The sequence below is a fragment of the Aspergillus melleus genome, assembly GCF_016097325.1.
Source record: "Aspergillus melleus strain CBS 546.65 chromosome Unknown contig5, whole genome shotgun sequence".
In the NCBI taxonomy this organism is placed as follows: domain Eukaryota; kingdom Fungi; phylum Ascomycota; class Eurotiomycetes; order Eurotiales; family Aspergillaceae; genus Aspergillus; species Aspergillus melleus.
The window spans coordinates 3,178,748-3,196,866 of record NW_025763374.1 but is presented as its reverse complement, the minus strand read 5'-3'; the positions used below and the strand labels follow the sequence as shown (position 1 = coordinate 3,196,866).

The following is an 18,119-nucleotide window of genomic DNA, read 5'->3' as shown; positions in this document are numbered from 1 at the left end:
CAGATGTCAAGGGAGACGCCGATGCATTGAGTGGAAGACGGAGGAAGAGGGGAGACAAAATTGGAGGGAAGGAGGGTTGGAAGGGTGGGAAGTGGTGGAGTGAGCAAGAAGAAAACAAAGACGGAGGAAGAGGGAGAGAGAGAGAGAAGAGGAAAGAGAGAAAAGAGAAGGAATGGAATGGAAAACGAGGCCGTCGGGGTTGGGGCCTGAGGCGATCTTCACGTTTCTCCGGACCGTCAGTCAGCCACTCGTATCGCTGCCTGAGGCCGCGGCTGTGTAGTTTTTTTCTTTCTTTCTTTTTTTTTTTTTTTTTTTTTCTCATTGCTGGATGTTGCTTGCTGCCTGCATGCCTGGAGGAGGTGGCCGGGGACGGGGAATTTCGGCCTTGGGGCCTTGATTTGTGCGTGTGTTGCATAGTTGGTCGCCTCGTCCGGCCGGAGCCAAGAGCCACCCGATTAGGCCTAGCGTGGCTGGGAATCCCGTGCAGCCGGGAGTCGGAAGAACAGAAACAGGAGAGTTCGAACTCAACGTCTGTCTTCTCTTCGTAGAGCAGAGCACCGAGTGTTTGCCGCGGCCCCCCTCCCCTCTTCCGCTCCAATATCGTCATTTTCTACCTTCACCTCCCTCGACCTTCCGATTCATCTTCACTATGTTCTCTCGTGCTGTTCGTCCGGCCGTGAGGGCCGGCAGTGCTGCTGTGACCCGGTAAGTTCGTGATCCTCCGGTCGTCACCGTCCACACCGGATATCGCCTTTTCCACCCTCCCCCTCTCCCACACAGACGGCCAGCTCGACTCGCGACATCCGCAAAGCATCTCGATCGATGATGAGAGTTTGGAAGGAGCGGCATGGTCAATTGCTAATTTTCTTGAAGCGCTGCGCCTCCCAATGCCGCCAACTTCGCGACCCTGCGTGAAATCGAGGGCCGTCTCAAGTCCATCAAGAACATTGAAAAGATCACCAACACCATGAAGGTCATTGCCTCGACCCGTCTCACCCGCGCCCAGAAGGCTATGGGTGACTCCCGGAACTACGGTCAGACCTCCAACACCGTTTTCGAGCAGGCCGAGACCAAGCCTCTTGACGACAAGAAGACTCTGCTCGTTGTCGCCAGCTCCGACAAGGGGCTTTGCGGTGGTATCCACTCCGGTCTGAGCAAGGCCACCCGCCGTGTCCTCCAGGAGTACCCCAACTCCGACATCGTCGTTCTCGGCGAGAAGGCCAAGGCCCAGCTGTCCCGTACCAACGCCAGCTCTCTGGTTCTGAGCTTCGCCAACGTCTGCAAGGACATCCCTACCTTCGCTGATGCCCAGGCTGTTGCCGACCAGATCGCTCTGCTGCCCACCGACTACGCCAGCGTTAAGATCATCTACAACAAGTTCCTCAACGCTCAGAGCTACGAGCCTACCACCGTCGAGGCCTACTCCGAGGAGGCTATCACCAGCTCCGGTTAGTGTCTGCATGGTGTAATATCATTGGGTTCTTCGGATACTAAACATCACAATTAGCCAACATCTCTGCTTTCGAGGTTGACGATCAGGCCCTGACCAACCTCCGCGAATACTCCCTCGCCAACAACCTCTTCTGGGCTATGGCTGAGGGCCACGCTTGTGAGATCTCGGTAAGTTTTATATATACCCACGTCCAATCACCATGGTTAAGAAGAGACCGCTAACCCAATGACAGGCTCGTCGTAACGCTATGGAGGCAAGTAACTGTGTTTTGATTTTGATGGAGAGAACTCCCGACTAACCCTAGTGATCTTTCTAATACAGAACGCCTCCAAGAACGCCGGAGAGATGATCAACAAGTAAGAGCCCTATCCTTCGAATTGTCATGTTCAATTCTAACCCCTTCCTCAGGTTCCAGATTCTGTACAACCGTCAGCGTCAAGCCGCCATTACCGGTGAACTGGTTGAAATTATCACTGGTGCCACCGCCAGTGCGGACATGTAAAAGCAGTTCCGATGCTTTTGTGGGAAGGAGTCACCATCTGTGTAGACTTACTTTTAAATACCTAGATTACCATCAGCCTGTAAATCAGTCTCTATATTTTTCTTTGTCTCAGTTTTTCTTTATCTTATTTGGGTTCCAAGTAATGGACAATGTTGCAATGTTGTATGTCGTTGTTCCTCTTCCTTTGTTATGGCCGCAGATAGTATTCAATTCACCAGCTGAAATGGCAGGCGCTTCACTGCATTGGTTTGAATGCTGACCCAGATATCCTACCTATGTTTCACTTCTGGAAGTGACTACTGGCTGTCTTAATCATTTCATTACCTTAAAATCGTCACCTGAGCCTTCACTGCAAACCCCGTGGGCTTACGAGCGCGATGTTGACCTCCACTGAACCTGAACTAGGTAGTGGCCATGATTACCAAATTGGGAATCAACAATAGCACCCCCAAACCTTTCTCTCCTTTCCTTCTCAGTCTTTTCTTCAAATACATCCCTCTTCCCTCCTCGCTCCTTCCCCTCTCCCTAAACCTCTACTCCAGGGCTGGATTACACCCGAAAATCGCTGTCTGCTGGCAAACGCTCCGTTTGTTTTCTCAGCCAACCACAAAATCCTTGCAAACAGACTCGTCGCTGCACCACCCAGCAACACCCACCATGGCGACGGCATTTAGAAAACCCATCCAAGACTGTTACGCGACCCTCGGCGTTGCTACAAACGCAAATTCCAAGGACATCAACAGCGCGTACAAGAGATTAGCTCTGAAGTACCACCCCGATAAAGCAGGTGGAAATGATGCCTCGTACGATGAATTCCAGAAGGCAAGTGCATCCTGATCCTCGTCTCTACTGTAGCTCACTGAACACCTTCAACCCCGCTTCGCCTCTCCTGTTCCTTACCACCCACCTCATCCTCATACATATACCGATGATGGCCGAACACATCGATTCATCACCTCCACCTCACGTTACTTACCACACTATGTCACAGATCCAAGAAGCCATCGAGATCCTTCGCGACCCAACCCGTCGCTTGAAACATGACCAGGAGCTCTCCCGGTTCAAGCGTGTCTCCATTGAGGAGTACTTCGAGTTTGATGCGCCCTACACCGGCTGGAGACCCCATGGTCCCATGTGGGATGGCGTACACTCCGCGAGTGACCGGTACATGTACAGCTATGGCAACAGTGTACACATGAATCCGAACTGTCAGGAGTCCCAGGAGGAGAAGGAACGAGTGGAACATGAGATGAGGTTTGATGAGAATGTCAGAATGAGGGAGGAAGAGGAGCGCCTCATGGCAAAGCAGAGATCTGAGGAGGAGGTGCTGAAGGAAGAGAGACGTCGAAGGGCGATGAGGGCGAGAATAATAAGGGATGAAGAGTTCATGGCAGAGGGACACGCGCTGGATGATGATTCCAAGGAGGGCCGTTCTGAAGGAGCGGCTCGTCCGGGTTACGGAGGCGAGGAATCTGACTTCTACCGGGGACAAGAGTATGTCCAAGAGGGAGAGTATTACCGTTATTACCACTGGAAATGCGACGAGGGCTTTGCTGCGCATAACAATGCCCAAGACGACCTGCTCAACTTCCAAGACAGTGCATACGAAGGTGCCGGCCAAGCCAGTGGAAGCGAGTATGAAGACCATGAGTATTATGAGAACGAAGAATCCTACGAAGACCACGGTGTCAATGAAGACGCATCCTCCAACCATTCCACCCAACCCACTGCTACTGAATACAACACTGCACATCGTGAGCGCACCATATTCAGCTCCATCAATCTTGCTACGGACGAAAGCAAGCTCTCAGATTCTCAATATGAAACCAGCAGGGAAGATGCTTCAGAAGATGATGCATTCTACTACTCCTTCAGCGAGCATACCCAGTCCGTCAACAGCACAGACACCTCCAGTATGGGTCAAGAGCAGCCCGCTGTTGCAGAAGACAACTACATCAGAGTCGACACGGATCTACACTCCAAACTTGCCCCGTTCCTGCCACTATTCGAGTCAAAATTAAACCACCCGAGTGGCCTGTACACCCGTGCCGATATGCACAGCGAGCTGCGTGGCATTGTGATGGAGACATTCTGCGGTTGGCTTGAGAACCTGCGCCTGGGATTCTCGGAAGTCGACACTCAGAGCACCTTCAGCCATAGCGCCTTCGATGATCTGTATGATACCTCGGATACCTGTGATCATCTTGGATACTGGACCAAAGAATATGGACGTGACGAGTGCGAGGTGTGTCATCGATGGAAGCCCATCTTTACGCTGACCTGCCCCAGTTGCGGTCTCAAGGCGTGTGTAGTCTGCAAATTTCGGTGCTGAAACAGCTTGATCTGGCATTTTGCTCGATGAGGGGATGGGGAGATCGCGGATTGTGGGTTCTTTCTTGTTTATGAGGGGGAAATTGGGGGTTTGCTGATTACGACCTGATGTTACTGGTTACTTTGGTCTTTACTGCGAACTTGTTAAATGGCATCACGAGGATAATATGGTATCAGCGATTTCGGTAGCTTACATGAACCAGCGGTTGACATGAAACTCCTTTTCCTACGTAGTAACGTACTGAACGATCTGCTGCGGACGTCAATAAGAGTGAAATAACGTTCTACCTCCAAAAGAAATGGATAGTGCACTTTGGAATAACTTCCATGTGACCTCGCAGTGAGTCGATTATTCTAAAGGGAGGAGAAGAGAAACCCCAATACATAGAACACGACCCAAGTTCGAAAGCTACTGATAAAGAGGAGAATTAAAGGTAAAAGTGAAAGTAATATAAATAGAAGAGGGGATCCACCCGAAATAATCGATCTGAACAGAGTGCATACATACCTAGGACTTGCTATAACTGGTCTTCTCGATAGACGTCCTTGAGCAGGTCTGAAGGTATTGAAAAAAATGAACGGCAAAACTGATAGCCAGGTGAAGAATGTGATGGTACTCCCTTTTCTCACTAAGACGCGCGTGCGGAACATGCAAAAAGGAAAGGGTGATGGGGTCACCGAAGGGTTTGTTGACTAGGTATGTATGTACCTAAGCCTCCTTCAAGTAACTACTAGTTATACCTCAAACTCAACAGCGAAATAATCCACCTACGGACCCACCTCATGTCACTAACCCTTCGTCTCATCATGCTTCACATCAATACCCTCAGATATATTCATATTCGAACCCGCCAGCCGCGCCAAGGCATCATCTAGACCAATCTCGCGAGAGATCTCTGCCTGGCGCTCATAGTCCGAGATGGCGGTGCCCTCGGAGCCGAATATGACGTCCATTTCCTCGAGCGAGAGCTGCTTTGTCTCCGGGACAAGGAAGGCGATGAACAGTGCTCCGATGAACGTGATTAGGCCGAAGAAGATGTACGTGCCGTAGGTGATGCCGGCGAGCATGTCGGGGGTGACTTGGCCGACGATGAAGTTGTTCATCCAGTCTATTACAGGAAGTTAGAGATTTGATGATAGGAAGTTACGTTCTTTTCTTTTGGGGGAGAGTGGTTCGGAGCAGGGCAGGTGGCTGGTTGTTGATACTTACTAGCAGAAGCGCCTAAGGCCGTTCCTTTCGCCCGAGCACTCAAGGGCCAAATCTCAGCGATGATGATCCATGCACAAGGTCCTGTAAGTCCGTTAATGAATCAACCAGTTCTCTCATCCACTCCTATAAGCTTGACCTACCCCAGGAATAACCAAAGTGGACAACGAACAGCCACACCATAGCGACAGCAGCCCAGCCGGCGGCTTTATGCGACTCCCACTGGTTCTCGTTCTGGCCGAAGATGCCGGCTATGATGAAGTGACAAGAAGCCATGCCAATGGCACCGGTGATCAAGACGGGTTTGCGACCTAGTTTGTCGATCCAGATGACGGCGGGGATCTTCATTCAATTTAGTAAAGATGTAGGTTACTCCAGGGTAGATTCTTTGAACAATGTCTTCGTCTTACCGTTGCGATGAACATGGCGATGCCGACGACTCCGGTGGCTAAGAGCGAGGTTGTATTGTTGCTCATACCGAGCTGTGCAAAGATAGACGGTGCATAGTATAAGACAGCATTGACTCCGGTCCATTGCTAGATTCTCCCCATTAGGTTTAGAGTTGTTGACATCGAACAAACAAAAGACTTTACCTGAAATGTCATGGTGACTATAACACGGGTCAGAAAATCATTGAACAAACCCATTCCATAACTCAGGTCAAATACGTACCGGTGGCGACCATCACACGCCTAAACATCGGCCAACTAGTGAACAAGCTTGCAAATCCTGCAGCTTCCAACTTGACATAGCTCCAAGTGTTAGTCCTCTCTAGATGGGGGAACTTTTCCTTCTCGGTGCGTTTTTCAAAGAGACTCTGGGCTTTGATTTCAAGGAACTCCATTTGCAGAAGAGGGTCGTCTTGGGGAAGGCCACGCAGGCTAGTCAGGACTTTCTTTGCCTCTTCTTCCCTATCATGGTGGACAAGCCATCGGGGAGAGAAGGGCATGAAAATCATACCAATGCCAAGGATGGCAGCTGGCACGAGTTGCAGGGCCAAAGGTAAAAGCCATGCGGCATCTTTCTGGCCGGGCCCGGTGCCTCCGATGTGGTTTGTTCCGTAGTTGATCCTAGCAGATGTTAATATGTTGTAAGACCGAGGAGAAGGACGAAGAAAGTACCAGAAAGAAACCTGCCACGGAATCTATTAGCCAACGTGTGTTGCATCGAGATTGCGATAGCACTTACCATGATTCCAAAAGTGATTGCAAGTTGCTGCAAGGCCACCAGAGACCCTCTGACTTCCGGCGGTGCAATCTTCCGAACTTAGTTGTGACACTGAGGTCATTGCAAAGGCCATCTTACCTCCGCATTGTACATGGGTACGCTCATGGATAAACTGAGATGCGCAGTCAGCTAGAGAGCTGTCAAAACTCGCTGCAAAGGGCCTCGTATTACCTTCCTACCCCCATACCCGTAATAAATCGACCTCCTAGAATATTCGAAGAGCCTCCATTATTCGTAGCGGCAGTGGTCTGGACTATCACTCCAATGCAGAATATGCCGACATTCAAGAGGATCGTGTTCTTGCGTGAGATTCGTTCGCAGAGGATCCCGGAATACAGAGCACCGAACCAGGCACCGAGTTCAAGGATAGCTATTCCACGCCTTTAGTATCCTGTCAGTAACCGAGGGATTTCCTTCGAGTTTTACCTGTCAACCATCCCTTTTTGGTTTCATTGGTTACGGCCTCTCCCATCTAAAGAAAACCGATTAGACGGAATGCGACAATGGGGACTTTGGGAGGCTGTACGTGTTCTTCAAAGGAGTGCATCACCACTATCCAAAACAGACTGTTAGCTTAAAACCAGGTCGCCTACACCTGCGCAAGGTCAGATAACTCACAGACACCGGAAAAGACGCCCTTCACGACGCATGCTCATTAGCCGCGATCACCAAAATACAACGCTTCTCCTACCTGATTATACCCGTAGAGAAGACTGCCGCCATCATTAGCACTTGAAATCATGCACAGACAAGAGCGCGGCACTTTACCCTCCAAGACAAGCAAACATAGCAACACCGAAGACTTTCCGATTCTGTACCAAACCTGCGAAACCCGAGGGACTTCGAAGAGTTGCTTTGCGGATCTGCGCCGCGGCATCCATTGCCGCCGAGGTATCAGCGCCGCCCATCCTGCGAGATTCTGACCGAAAATGTTTCCAGATGTTTTGATGAAGCTTCTGGCATGGAGACAACCATGAAGGATTAAGGGTGACGACTAATTCCAGACGGGGTAAGAAAGGAAGCACGCCAGGGCAGAATCAGCAGGACTCCATTTTGGCTATTCAATTTTCCCGCATGATGTAACAGAAGAGGATGCCATGGCTTGACTTTATCCCGCATTGACATGCACTACCAGGAGCAAAGATGTGCGCTCAGACATGAATAGGTCAAGAAATGGCCCAGTAGGACTGACAGGGTTGCAGCGGTACGCTGGGAAACAACCAAGCCTTAACCGCCATTTGGCTCGTATAATATGCCGGGTATATGAATCGGTTGAATGACCGGCTAATCTGCGTGCAAGAGTATTGGATATGGCCCGGGATGGCCTGGAGGTGGCCGACAGACAAGAAGGAAGGCCAGTCGACCTGGACTCGATTGGGACTAGGTAGTCACTACACCGTAAGCCGTCTCATGTTTCTCCACCGCGCTGCCTCACTTCCTTCTTCATCCACCACTAGCGTTTACCAATCATCGACAGAGAAATTATTAGCTTCTCTTCTCTTCTGTTATCGTCTGTTTATGCATTTCCACATGATGGCTTCTTCTATCGATTCAGAGTTCAGTCAGGAGACGCTCGAACTAATCCAACGGCTCACTACGGCTACAGGACTTGAAACAGTTGATAACGCAAATCATGCGTTAGTCTGGTTATGCTTTGCTGATTGGTTGAGCAAGCTGAATATGAAGCGACAGAAGCACATCAGCTTGCAGGGTTTTTACGGAATGGACAAGACGTCGTTAAGCAGTTGAAACTTGGCTCGCCCGCACACCCCAAACCGACTCTGATGACACTACTGATTCTACTGAGTCTGCACCCTCACCTGCCTCCCAACTTGCACCTGAAACTGCATCTTGTTCTAGCAGCATCCCCTCAATCTTCACCAGAGAAGCCTCCGAAGAGAAAGCGGAAGATGAATGATTCTGAATCTCCAAGTGAAGTTCCGCGTTTGACAGGCGTTACCCCCCAAAGCTCTGAGTTGGCTAGAGAAGTCGCCAACGACCGAGACAGTGGACGCTGTCTTATAACGCAGATGGGAGAGGCAACAGAGTTCTGTCATATCTGCCCTTTGTCGTCGAGAGAAAAGCCCAGCAGTGAAACAATGGAAACCGCAGAGTCCTGGGCTCTTCCCGTAGTATTTTGGGGCTGCAAGACGACTAACATACGGAGACATGAGATCTGCGGGTCTGAAGGAACAGACGTACCCCAGAATTATCTATGCCTATCAATCCTTGTCCGCGAACTTTGGGGTAAAGCACGTTCCGCACTTGAGCTGATCAAAAGAGCGGAGGACGGGACGTCCTTAACTGTCCGATTCTGGTGGTTACCAGGCAACAAGTTCCGACCTGCTGTACCTTTATGTGCTCCTTCACTTCCTTCCTCTTTACAAGCAAGCTCCTTCGGTTCAAAGTTGTTTGACATCCTCACCGACGAGCCTATTTATTCTGGTCATCTTATAGTTATCAGGACACGCGATCCAGAAACTCTACCACTTCCGTCATTTGCACTTCTTCAAATGCAGTGGTTTCTGAATCGTGTCGCTGCACTGTGTGGTGCAGCCAATGTACCTGACGAACAGTTAGAAGATAATTCTGACCATTGGTCAGAAGATTCTTGAGACTTCCAAAACGCCCTCATTCTCAACTCTCAGAAAGTTTGCACCGCCAACTAACTTCTAGCGAGAATCACCCTCCTACTCATCGGCCCAGAGGATTCTACAAAGTTCGAGAGCTGGCTGCCGCTAACAAAGAAAATCTCTGCTTTTCATGATTAGTCCATGTGTACTTTAATTCGTTAACAGTATTAATGAAGAGGGCCAGCATATCATCCTTCGCCAAGGCTTGGATATGAGGAGGCGAGACTAGAAGCACCAATTAATACAAGTTCTGCTTATTGCCCAGGCCTCGGCGTTTGTAGCGCTTCCCTACCCCATCCGAGACTTGTGTCCCACCGGGGAAGAATTATGGAGAGAGAGTGGTTGTGCGAAAAGCCACTACGAACGTGATCACTTGTTTTGCGCCCATGATCTGGTGGCACTGATATTCAAGATGCAAAAACTGGGACAAGCTCAGCCAAATGAAAGGTATTGGGGATGCGTGGAATACGTAAAAGGGAAGGCCTGCTGTATGTACGATTCCATGAGAACATGCATTAATCGGAATGATGAGCCACAAATGATCAAACATATAAACAATTTGGCAGAGCCGTGGTTTAGCGCTATGCTGAGCTCTGAAGAAACGCACATAGCGGCGCTTTCTGGCGTGACCATCGTTATGGAACAATTTCAAAAGACCCAACGAGATAGCTTATCGATCAAACCTGTAGACAACAAGTTCGCGATTCCCATTCTCTCCGACCAGGTAATGTTCATTTCCGTGGATCTTGCCTCTTCCCACAAGTTCGAAGACTTCGTCCTGCTTGAGAGTAAAAGTGGATGTTGGCGTTCGAATTGTTAGAAACATCTTCAGATCAAAGGGCCATGTGATCGGTGACAGATGAAGGCAAAAGCCAACTTGTGCCTCCTCGTCAAGCACTTCGGAAACAATGGCATACCAAGGCTCGTCGCAGACGGCAAAAGTGAGTGGCTTGCTCTGCAGACTGCTATTTCCGCGATAAGGAGGCATCGTCGGGTCGGCATAGCGCCTCCAGCAAGGTCCATTGCCAACGATAGGAAGGCTGGTGACTTGTACTTGCGAAGTCCACTCGGCCGGCCCAACTAGCCGGTCCATCGGCCCCGTGCAATGGTTCTCCACAATCTCGATTGACTGATCGTCATCGGTTATATTTAGGGATTGTATACCAGGAAGCCCCCGTTGTCGAACGGAATGGAAGTCCAACTCCCTAAAGCCAAACCGGGCGATGATAGAGGGGCAATCATCTTCCCCATCGTGTCGCAAACGCCCAGAAGGATCTAAAGACGGTCTATAGCTCGATGGTTTGGAAATGTCCCAAACTGAAAGCGATTCAATGGGAGCATCTTCATCCGCAGTGTACAAACTGCGATTGGGTTGCCAGATGTAGATTGCGTAATGCGTTTGACTGTGGGAGGAATAGAACTTATCCCTCTCGCTCAAGGGGTGACCGAGAAACATGATCTTCCATTCGTTCCGAAAAGTGACCGACCAGCCGCTCGACGTCTTGTTGATATCAAACGACGACGCAAAATGGCGGTGAACTCCGTCACTGTCATTCAACCAGTGAAAAGCTTTGGGTTCCGCCCACTCGACGACGAGGAGTCTCTTTTGTAATCGAATCCTGCGCATGACCTTGCCGGTGATCATGAAAGGAACCATGAATTTCCGATCGCTCTCCAAATCTAAAAGAACTAAGGCCGAGTGATCCGCGCTGGGATAAACCACAAGGCCATCTTCATACGTCCAGAATGGTTCCAAGAAGGGACAATCGACACGCTGCATTAGATGGCTGGAGTGCATATCCCACGGCTGCACGGGAAACCATTCCCTCTCTCCGGAGCTACCGAACTCATCGCAGAGCTTGAATTTCTGCACCGACCGAGGTTTGCCGCGGTCGAGGTGGTCATATCTCGCAGCGATGCGGTCGAAGAGTCGACGCCAGTGTTTGTTTTCTTCTGCGGTCGCCAAAGCTGGACTCGATCTGCCTTCTTCGTGGAGCGCCCTGACTTCTCTGGCTAGTGGGAAATAGTCTTTCAGCACGGGAATCAGATTTGCGGAGTTTCCGAACGCCACATTCCATGACTGCGACACTAGACGGCAACGCACAATATCCCTGGGGCGAAGATGACTCAAGACCATCCAAAAGATTTCTCGCGGCAATTGGGCCATGCCCGGCCGTCCGGGGTTTTGAGCTCCTGGCATACCAGCCGGGGTCTCAGTCTCCACTGACATCGCGAATGTGGGGGTTTGCCCAAGGAGCTGTTTGTTGATGGTTCAGGAACAGGATTGGAAAAAAGTACACGAAGAGCTATTACCGCTCATTTTCAGATTGTTTTCAAAGCAAGCGTTAGACTCAGCAAACGGACATGGGAAGATGGACATGCCCAGCACCTTCCTGGAGAGAAAAACTGGGGGTGGAAAGCGTGGAATGCGGACTAACAAGAAAGAAAGAGAAGGAAGAAGTTGCATCATGGCGCAGGGTCACATGCCAAGAGCTTCAGGACACCTTGCGGATTTCCCCCTCCGACCCTTTTGATTCTCTTCGAATTCTCCAGCTTCGGGCCTGCATAGCTTCTCCATTCTCTTCCCCGTATCCCGAAGCTGAAGAACCGGTTTGATTTTCACCATGATACTGCAATCTGGTTCCGCGCTTCTCGTCGCGTCGCTTCTTGCGGCCCTCCCAGCAGTCAGCGCGGACGGTCTCTACACCAAGAAGTCCCCGGTGCTGCAGATCAACCACAAAAACTATGACCAGCTGATCGCTAACTCCAACTACACTTCGGTAAGATAATGTCACTGGAAGCTACAATTGCAGAACGTGAAGCTAACCGCGCTTCTCAGGTTTTAGAGTAAGCCCACCCTTCTCATGCCCTCTTGACTTCCTTCCAGCTTCTAAACATACCCCCCATTGCGATAGATTCTACGCCCCCTGGTGTGGCCACTGCCAGAACCTAAAACCCGCCTACGAGAAGGCAGCGAAGAACCTGGATGGATTGGCCAAAGTTGCTGCCATAAACTGTGACGATGATGACAACAAGCCTTTCTGCGGCCGCATGGGCGTGCAGGGTTTCCCGACGATCAAAATCGTGAGCCCTGGAAAGAAACCCGGTAAGCCCAGAGTGGAGGATTACCAAGGCCAGCGAAGCGCCAAAGCCATTGTCAATGCGGTTGTCGAGAAGATCCCGAACCATGTGAAGAAGGTGACCGACAAAGACTTGGACTCCTGGTTGTCCAAGGAGAAAGAGTCTCCCAAGGCCATTCTGTTCACTGAAAAGGGAACAACGAGTCCTTTGATCCGCTCTGTCGCCATTGAATTCCTTGGGTCCATCAACGTGGCCCAGATCCGTAACACTCAGGCCGCAGCGGTGGAGAAGTTTGGCATCGAAAAATTTCCCGCTGTCGTCCTCATCCCTGGGGGTGAAAAGAGTCACATTGTTTACGACGGCGAGTTGAAGAAGCAGCCACTGGTTGAATTCCTCAGCCAGGTCGCTGCTCCTAACCCGGACCCAGCACCCAAAGCCACGGGCAAATCGTCTAAATCACCCAAGTCCAAGACCCAGGCGGAAAAGACCAAGCCCACTGAGTCTTCAGAACCAGAGGTTGTTGCGGAGGAGGCCCAAGAGTCTCAATCGGCAAAGGCCTCGCCCCAGGCACCGACCATCGACGGGCTTGCCACCGCCGATGCATTGGAGTCTGCTTGCTTGTTGCCGAAGTCGGGTACCTGTGTCCTGGCGCTTCTCCCAGAACCTACTGACTCCGATGCCGAGCTGTCTGATGCTTCCAAGAAAGCTCTGACTAGCTTGTCTGAGATTGCACACAAGCACGTGCAGCGACAAAGCAGACTCTTCCCGTTCTACAGCGTCCCTGCCAGCAACGAAGGTGCTCAAGCATTGCGTACTGGGCTCGAATTGTCCCAAGATGGCAGTTCGATTGAGATAATTGCCATCAACGGGCGTAGAGGTTGGTGGAGACATTACGAACCCTCGGAGGATGCCGACTACGAGCTGGCACGCGTAGAGGCCTGGATCGACGCCATCAAATTGGGTGAGGGGTCCAAGAGCAAGTTGCCAGAAGGTATTGTCAAGAGCGAGGATGAGAAGACCGAGGAACACGATGAATTGTAGGTTGTGCTCGGGACTCATTTCTCCCTTTGTACATCAGCCAAGGCGATTGGCCGGAGTTATTTGTTAGTTGTATTGTATCATTGTATGAGGATGTCGCACTCGCATCACAAGCCATTCTTATACCAAACCGAGCGGAGTGAATATCTGACTACCAATTGAAACTTTCTTTTCAGAATGGAATAAAGTCAACGATTAAGCATATATACAATGAAACGCGTAGAACATCACCGGACCGACAAAAAAAAAGTCCAGGCAAGAAAATCTTTTATATCGAACCCAAAGAACCAGATAACACCGTCTTAACAATATGCGAATTCAACACGCTTGCGCTTTGCCTTGTTTTTTACATTTTGAAATGCCAACAGGCCAGATCATCTAGTTCTTTCCTTTCCGTCCCTCCGTCCCCTTCTTGATGATCTTCTGTCTTTTCGAATCGACCTCCTGGTCGTAGATCTCGCGCGCCGACTCGCCCTTCTTGCGCTTGCTCTGCTTCGCCGACTTGACGCTGACGGTGGAGGCTCCACCGCCGCGGATCTGCTTCTCGGCGTCTTCCCACGCGGCACTGCCGTTGTCAATTGCGTATCTGGAGGCTAGAAATCAGTTATTGTTCATTCGGGAGATTTGAGCCTGAGGCTACTGTCTCGGTGTTGTTTCGCTCTTTCGTTCACTCGAACGTTTCGAAAGTTCGAATTCCGGATGGAGGGAAGAGGGAGGGATGGGAGTAGTAGCTTACTGGTCCAAAGGCAAAGCATCGATCAGGGCTCTTTGCTTCTCACGCAGATCATCATCGACCTGCTGGCCGCCTTCACGGAGCTCATCATCCAGGCTCTGCTCGAGCGGCTTGAACCGGTCGTCGACGACCTCGTCGTGAGCTTCGGCGGAGGCGTGCGTGACGGGAATTTTCTCGGAGGGCATGGAGTCGGCGACGGCGCCTTCGACGATGGAGCGGAAGTGCGTGGACATTTTGCGCATGACCTTGAGGAACATGGCCAGGAGCTGGGACGAGGGCACGTTCAGTTCCTTCTCGAGCTGGTCCATGGACTTGCGCTGCAGGCCGATGGCGAGCAGGGTGGAAGTCTGGATGCCGGAGAGGCTGACGCGGTTGTTCAGGCGGCCGGAGAAGTAGAACTCGGCGATGGTGGGGACCATGTCGAGGATGACGTGGTAGTCGAGCAGGTTGTTGGCGTAGCTGTCGAGACGCTTGAGATCGAAGGGCGAGAAGGCGGAGTCGAGAGTGGACTTCTCCAGGGGCGGCGGGACGACGGAGTCGAGTTTGGCGCCGGCGTTGGCGGATTCGCAGATGCTCAGCGAAAGGACGGAGGGGAACTCCCGGAACTGATACGACAGCAGGGCGAGGAAACGCTTGTGGAAGTCGCGAGCGAAAGCACCAAGCCAGGCTGCGTCGTTGGCACCCGTGGACAGCGTACGCAGCATCACGCACGAGTGTTCGCCGGTCAGCTCGTTAGGCGTTTGGCGGAGGTATACGGGGGCGAAGGCAGAGCGCTTCCAGAATTTGTGCAGGGACGGGGTCAGGCCGTAGCTGACACCGAGGTAATCAAGGTGATCCGGGCGACACTCGGACAACTTGGCAAACAGAGGCGGCATGGATCGGATGTCCCGAACATGCACGTTGTCGTCCAGTAGGTTGGAGTTCGCCAATTCCTCGTCGGTCACTCGAACCATCTGTTCTTGCGGCTTGATAGTGTCCTCGGAAAGGTCGGTGAATTTGCCCTCGTAGAAGTCGGTGAGCAACTCAAGAGCTCGCGATCCATAACCCATGTTCAGATACTCAGGGTTGGTTGCGATGCGAACAACTCTGGCACCGGAGAGACCGGCGAAATCTTCGTCTTGGTACTGCTGGCTGACAAGCCACGGAATCAGATCACCTCCAGCACGCTGTCCACGACTCAAGCTGTTGAGAACGCTTTGTCGGCTAATGCGACCTTCCAGGGAGACCTGGATGACACAAAGAGGCTCGGGGAGCTTGGCGGCATTCTCGTCGATTGGTGGGACGAGAACGTAGAGCTGGTGGGCCGGCGCATCACTCATGAGCTGAAGATCATTAGGAGTGTTCTTGTAGTGGCTGGCAACGTAAAGGGCCATCATTTGCTGGAGGAACTTTTCAGAAACAGGGTGGAACGAGAACAAAGTGTCCCGGTTGACCTGGAGGAGCTGGCATTGCGAAGGGTGAGGGCAGCCCTGAGTGTTCATCTTGGACTTGGGCAGGGTTGCATCAAGACACAAGACCTTATTCAGCCACTTCTCAACCGAGTCGCCGGCAGCATATCTGATGGGTTCCGACAATGTGATCTCCCGCAGGGTACGTGCGCCCATGGACTTGCCAGAGTCCTTAGAGGCCTTTCCGGTGGCGCGATCAGCAACGTCAATCTCCTCCTGACCATTGGCCTTCAGGCCTCCCCTAGACTGTTCACGAAGCTGCTGGATCAACTTCAAGGAGAGCGATCGACCAGTTCCCTCATAACCATTGATAGTCGATGCCATGAACACGAGATAAGGACCCATCAGTTTGCGCACAAGAGGCAGAGGGATAGCAGCCGCCTCATCAATGACCAGGAGTTCGGCCTGTCCCAGCACGTGGGCATCCTGGGGCTGGATATACTGGATGGTCTGGCGGTGCTGACGATGGATGTTGACTCGGACGATGGCCTTGTTGAAGTCGGGGTTGGTCGACTGAAGGATGGTATAGTCGACGTGGTCCATGTAGCCAAGAGCGTCAAATCCCTTGAAAACGAATTCGAACAGGGTCTTCAAGTTCTCGGGGCTTGGCGATGTGATAAAGATGTTGCTGTAGCCATGGGCGACGGCGGCCGCAATGGCGACACCGAGAGCAGCAGATTTTCCGCGACCTCTCGCCGCAGTCAAAGCAACGGTACTCCGCAGGGTCTTCTCTGCAATCGCGTCGACAAACGTCAAGAGCGATTTGGCCTGGTCGACAGTGCGAGCGAGATTGACCAAAGGCCCAATCAGCTGAGTCTCTGCGAGACTTTCCTTGATCTCCTTCAACTCCTTCTTTGTACCCGTGCTGTTCGGATCGGTAGACTGAACGGGCGGCAGCGCCTTCACATTTTTACCTCCAGAAATTGGCAGCACATTCATCTCGTCGTCAATCACCAAGCATGAGTCGCAGCTACCCAGGGAAAGAATAAATCGTTCGTTGAATCGAGCGGTCACGTCGTCATGTGCCTCGGTGCGGTATCTCGAGTGAATATCCATCGACAATGTATACAACTGCTTCAAGCTGTTCATGCTCTTCAGCAGCAACAAAACAATACCACCACCTTCGACGGTTTCAACGGTTCGGGCGAGTAGGTTTGGCGTCATGGCTTCAAAGTCCTGCAAGATACACATTCCGTAGGTGTTTCCCAGAATCTTCTCCGTCTCCTTGTAGTACACATATCGGATCTGGTTGAGGGTGACGAACAGTTCAAACGGGTCTTCGGAGTTGGGCTCTCGGATGCCTCTCTTGACTTCCTTTTTGATCTTGGCCTCCCGCTTCTTGCGGTGACTGGTGAAACCCAGGAGATCCTTCTTGTAGGCCCATAACACCGACTTGTTCTGCTTGACATCAATGCTCGACATCAGATAATGCAGATTGACAATCACATCCTTTGCGCGATCACCGACGACGACGAAAAAGCTTCGCTTCTTTTCCTGGACGCCATTTTTGATGAGCGTCGGAATGCGCGAGTCAATAGCCTTGCGCGGCATGATTTCCACGGAATCTCCTCCTTTACCGGCGTCCGAGAAAGTGAGGGGGAAAGGCTGAAGCTGGTCACAGAGACTTTCTTAACCTCCGCAGGCATTTTTCTGCGCCGATAAAAAAAAAGTCACTGGCATACCGCACTGCCCTGTCTCACCGCCTGCCTGGAATGACACCGCCCAGGGAGTCGACCGGCACGTGCACCTCATTCCGCTACACATAAAAGGGAATGGCGCGGTCCGGCATGATGCTGAGGTAATCTCCCGTCGCCGAGAAATGCTGATGCCTGAGGCCTCCAATGTATGCATGACGCCGCGCGGGTTCAACTCGGATTCGAGCTTCCGACTTCTTTCATCGTCTCGTCCATCGACCTCGGGAGTAACGTTGCATCTGAACTCTCCTGATTTCAGTCTCTACACTCGTCTTTTTTCTTTTCAGATCGATAGTTGCACTCCATGATGGCTTTACTCTCTAAACAACGACTTGGACTGCCAGTGCAATCCTTGGAAAGCCCAAAGACACCGTACCTCTGTCGGTCTGTCCTCTGGACCCTGAACGGCGCTAAAGAGCTTAATTCGCTTAAGTTTAACAGGTTCTCAGTCGTTCGCCCCCACGCTTTACGCAGCTAACCCGCCTAAACTGCCTTGATGTCAGCGGCATCCCGACTGGCATTTGTTTTGGAGGTTTCGCGGTTTCAAACCATCACCGGGTCTCCAAATGTCGTCGGGGAATAATGCCGATCCATGTCCAGCGTGGCGTCTGTCACACCAACAAGACTGATCTTCATCGACCTTCCTCTTGGAAGTAATTTCAGGCCAACGGTCCAAGCTTGCCAGCGAGCGGCGCGACCATGGTCCACGCGGGCTCGTTGACGCAATCCGGTTCTACGGTCTACCGACAAATGACTCGCTCTTTGATCGCTC

The 18,119-nt window shown here is 51.5% G+C and overlaps 7 protein-coding genes across 7 annotated transcripts; 4 read left to right on the top strand and 3 right to left on the bottom strand.

Annotated features, from left to right (window-relative positions):
• Nucleotides 1–649: 649 nt before the first annotated feature.
• Nucleotides 650–1,453, top strand: ATP3 (F1F0 ATP synthase subunit gamma; the record flags this gene model as incomplete). Its single annotated transcript, XM_046091165.1, has 2 exons — nucleotides 650–705; nucleotides 874–1,453. 2 exons carry the CDS (start codon nucleotides 650–652, stop codon nucleotides 1,451–1,453), a joined length of 636 nt encoding a protein of 211 aa, XP_045947142.1.
• A 1,159-nt stretch (nucleotides 1,454–2,612) lies between these two features.
• LDX57_009436 (uncharacterized protein) lies at nucleotides 2,613–2,792 on the top strand (the record flags this gene model as incomplete). The annotated part of the gene is made up of 1 exon (XM_046091164.1): nucleotides 2,613–2,792. The coding sequence occupies one exon, from the start codon at nucleotides 2,613–2,615 to the stop codon at nucleotides 2,790–2,792; it is 180 nt and encodes a 59-aa protein (XP_045947141.1).
• Nucleotides 2,793–2,937: 145 nt separating this feature from the next.
• On the top strand, nucleotides 2,938–4,687 carry LDX57_009435 (DnaJ domain protein; the record flags this gene model as incomplete). Its single annotated transcript, XM_046091163.1, has 1 exon — nucleotides 2,938–4,687. The coding sequence occupies one exon, from the start codon at nucleotides 2,938–2,940 to the stop codon at nucleotides 4,285–4,287; it is 1,350 nt and encodes a 449-aa protein (XP_045947140.1). The 3' UTR covers nucleotides 4,288–4,687.
• Nucleotides 4,688–5,075: 388 nt separating this feature from the next.
• On the bottom strand, nucleotides 5,076–7,628 carry LDX57_009434 (sugar porter family MFS transporter; the record flags this gene model as incomplete). Its single annotated transcript, XM_046091162.1, has 15 exons — nucleotides 5,076–5,395; nucleotides 5,497–5,577; nucleotides 5,637–5,835; nucleotides 5,904–6,029; nucleotides 6,087–6,103; nucleotides 6,166–6,563; nucleotides 6,615–6,625; nucleotides 6,682–6,750; nucleotides 6,799–6,832; nucleotides 6,892–7,090; nucleotides 7,147–7,192; nucleotides 7,247–7,272; nucleotides 7,339–7,357; nucleotides 7,412–7,433; nucleotides 7,489–7,628. The coding sequence occupies 15 exons, from the start codon at nucleotides 7,626–7,628 to the stop codon at nucleotides 5,076–5,078; spliced, it is 1,707 nt and encodes a 568-aa protein (XP_045947139.1).
• A 1,751-nt stretch (nucleotides 7,629–9,379) lies between these two features.
• On the bottom strand, nucleotides 9,380–11,863 carry LDX57_009433 (F-box protein). Its single transcript, XM_046091161.1, has one exon. It carries the CDS (start codon nucleotides 11,581–11,583, stop codon nucleotides 10,024–10,026), a length of 1,560 nt encoding a protein of 519 aa, XP_045947138.1. The 5' UTR covers nucleotides 11,584–11,863; the 3' UTR covers nucleotides 9,380–10,023.
• On the top strand, nucleotides 11,864–13,647 carry LDX57_009432 (putative disulfide isomerase). Its single transcript, XM_046091160.1, has 3 exons — nucleotides 11,864–12,133; nucleotides 12,193–12,200; nucleotides 12,269–13,647. Exons 1-3 carry the CDS (start codon nucleotides 11,978–11,980, stop codon nucleotides 13,473–13,475), a joined length of 1,371 nt encoding a protein of 456 aa, XP_045947137.1. The 5' UTR covers nucleotides 11,864–11,977; the 3' UTR covers nucleotides 13,476–13,647.
• On the bottom strand, nucleotides 13,644–17,283 carry NAT10 (ribosome biosynthesis protein KRE33). Its single transcript, XM_046091159.1, has 2 exons — nucleotides 14,209–17,283; nucleotides 13,644–14,058 (listed from the first exon to the last, which is right to left on the bottom strand). The coding sequence occupies exons 1-2, from the start codon at nucleotides 17,202–17,204 to the stop codon at nucleotides 13,851–13,853; spliced, it is 3,204 nt and encodes a 1,067-aa protein (XP_045947136.1). The 5' UTR covers nucleotides 17,205–17,283; the 3' UTR covers nucleotides 13,644–13,850.
• Nucleotides 17,284–18,119: the final 836 nt, after the last annotated feature.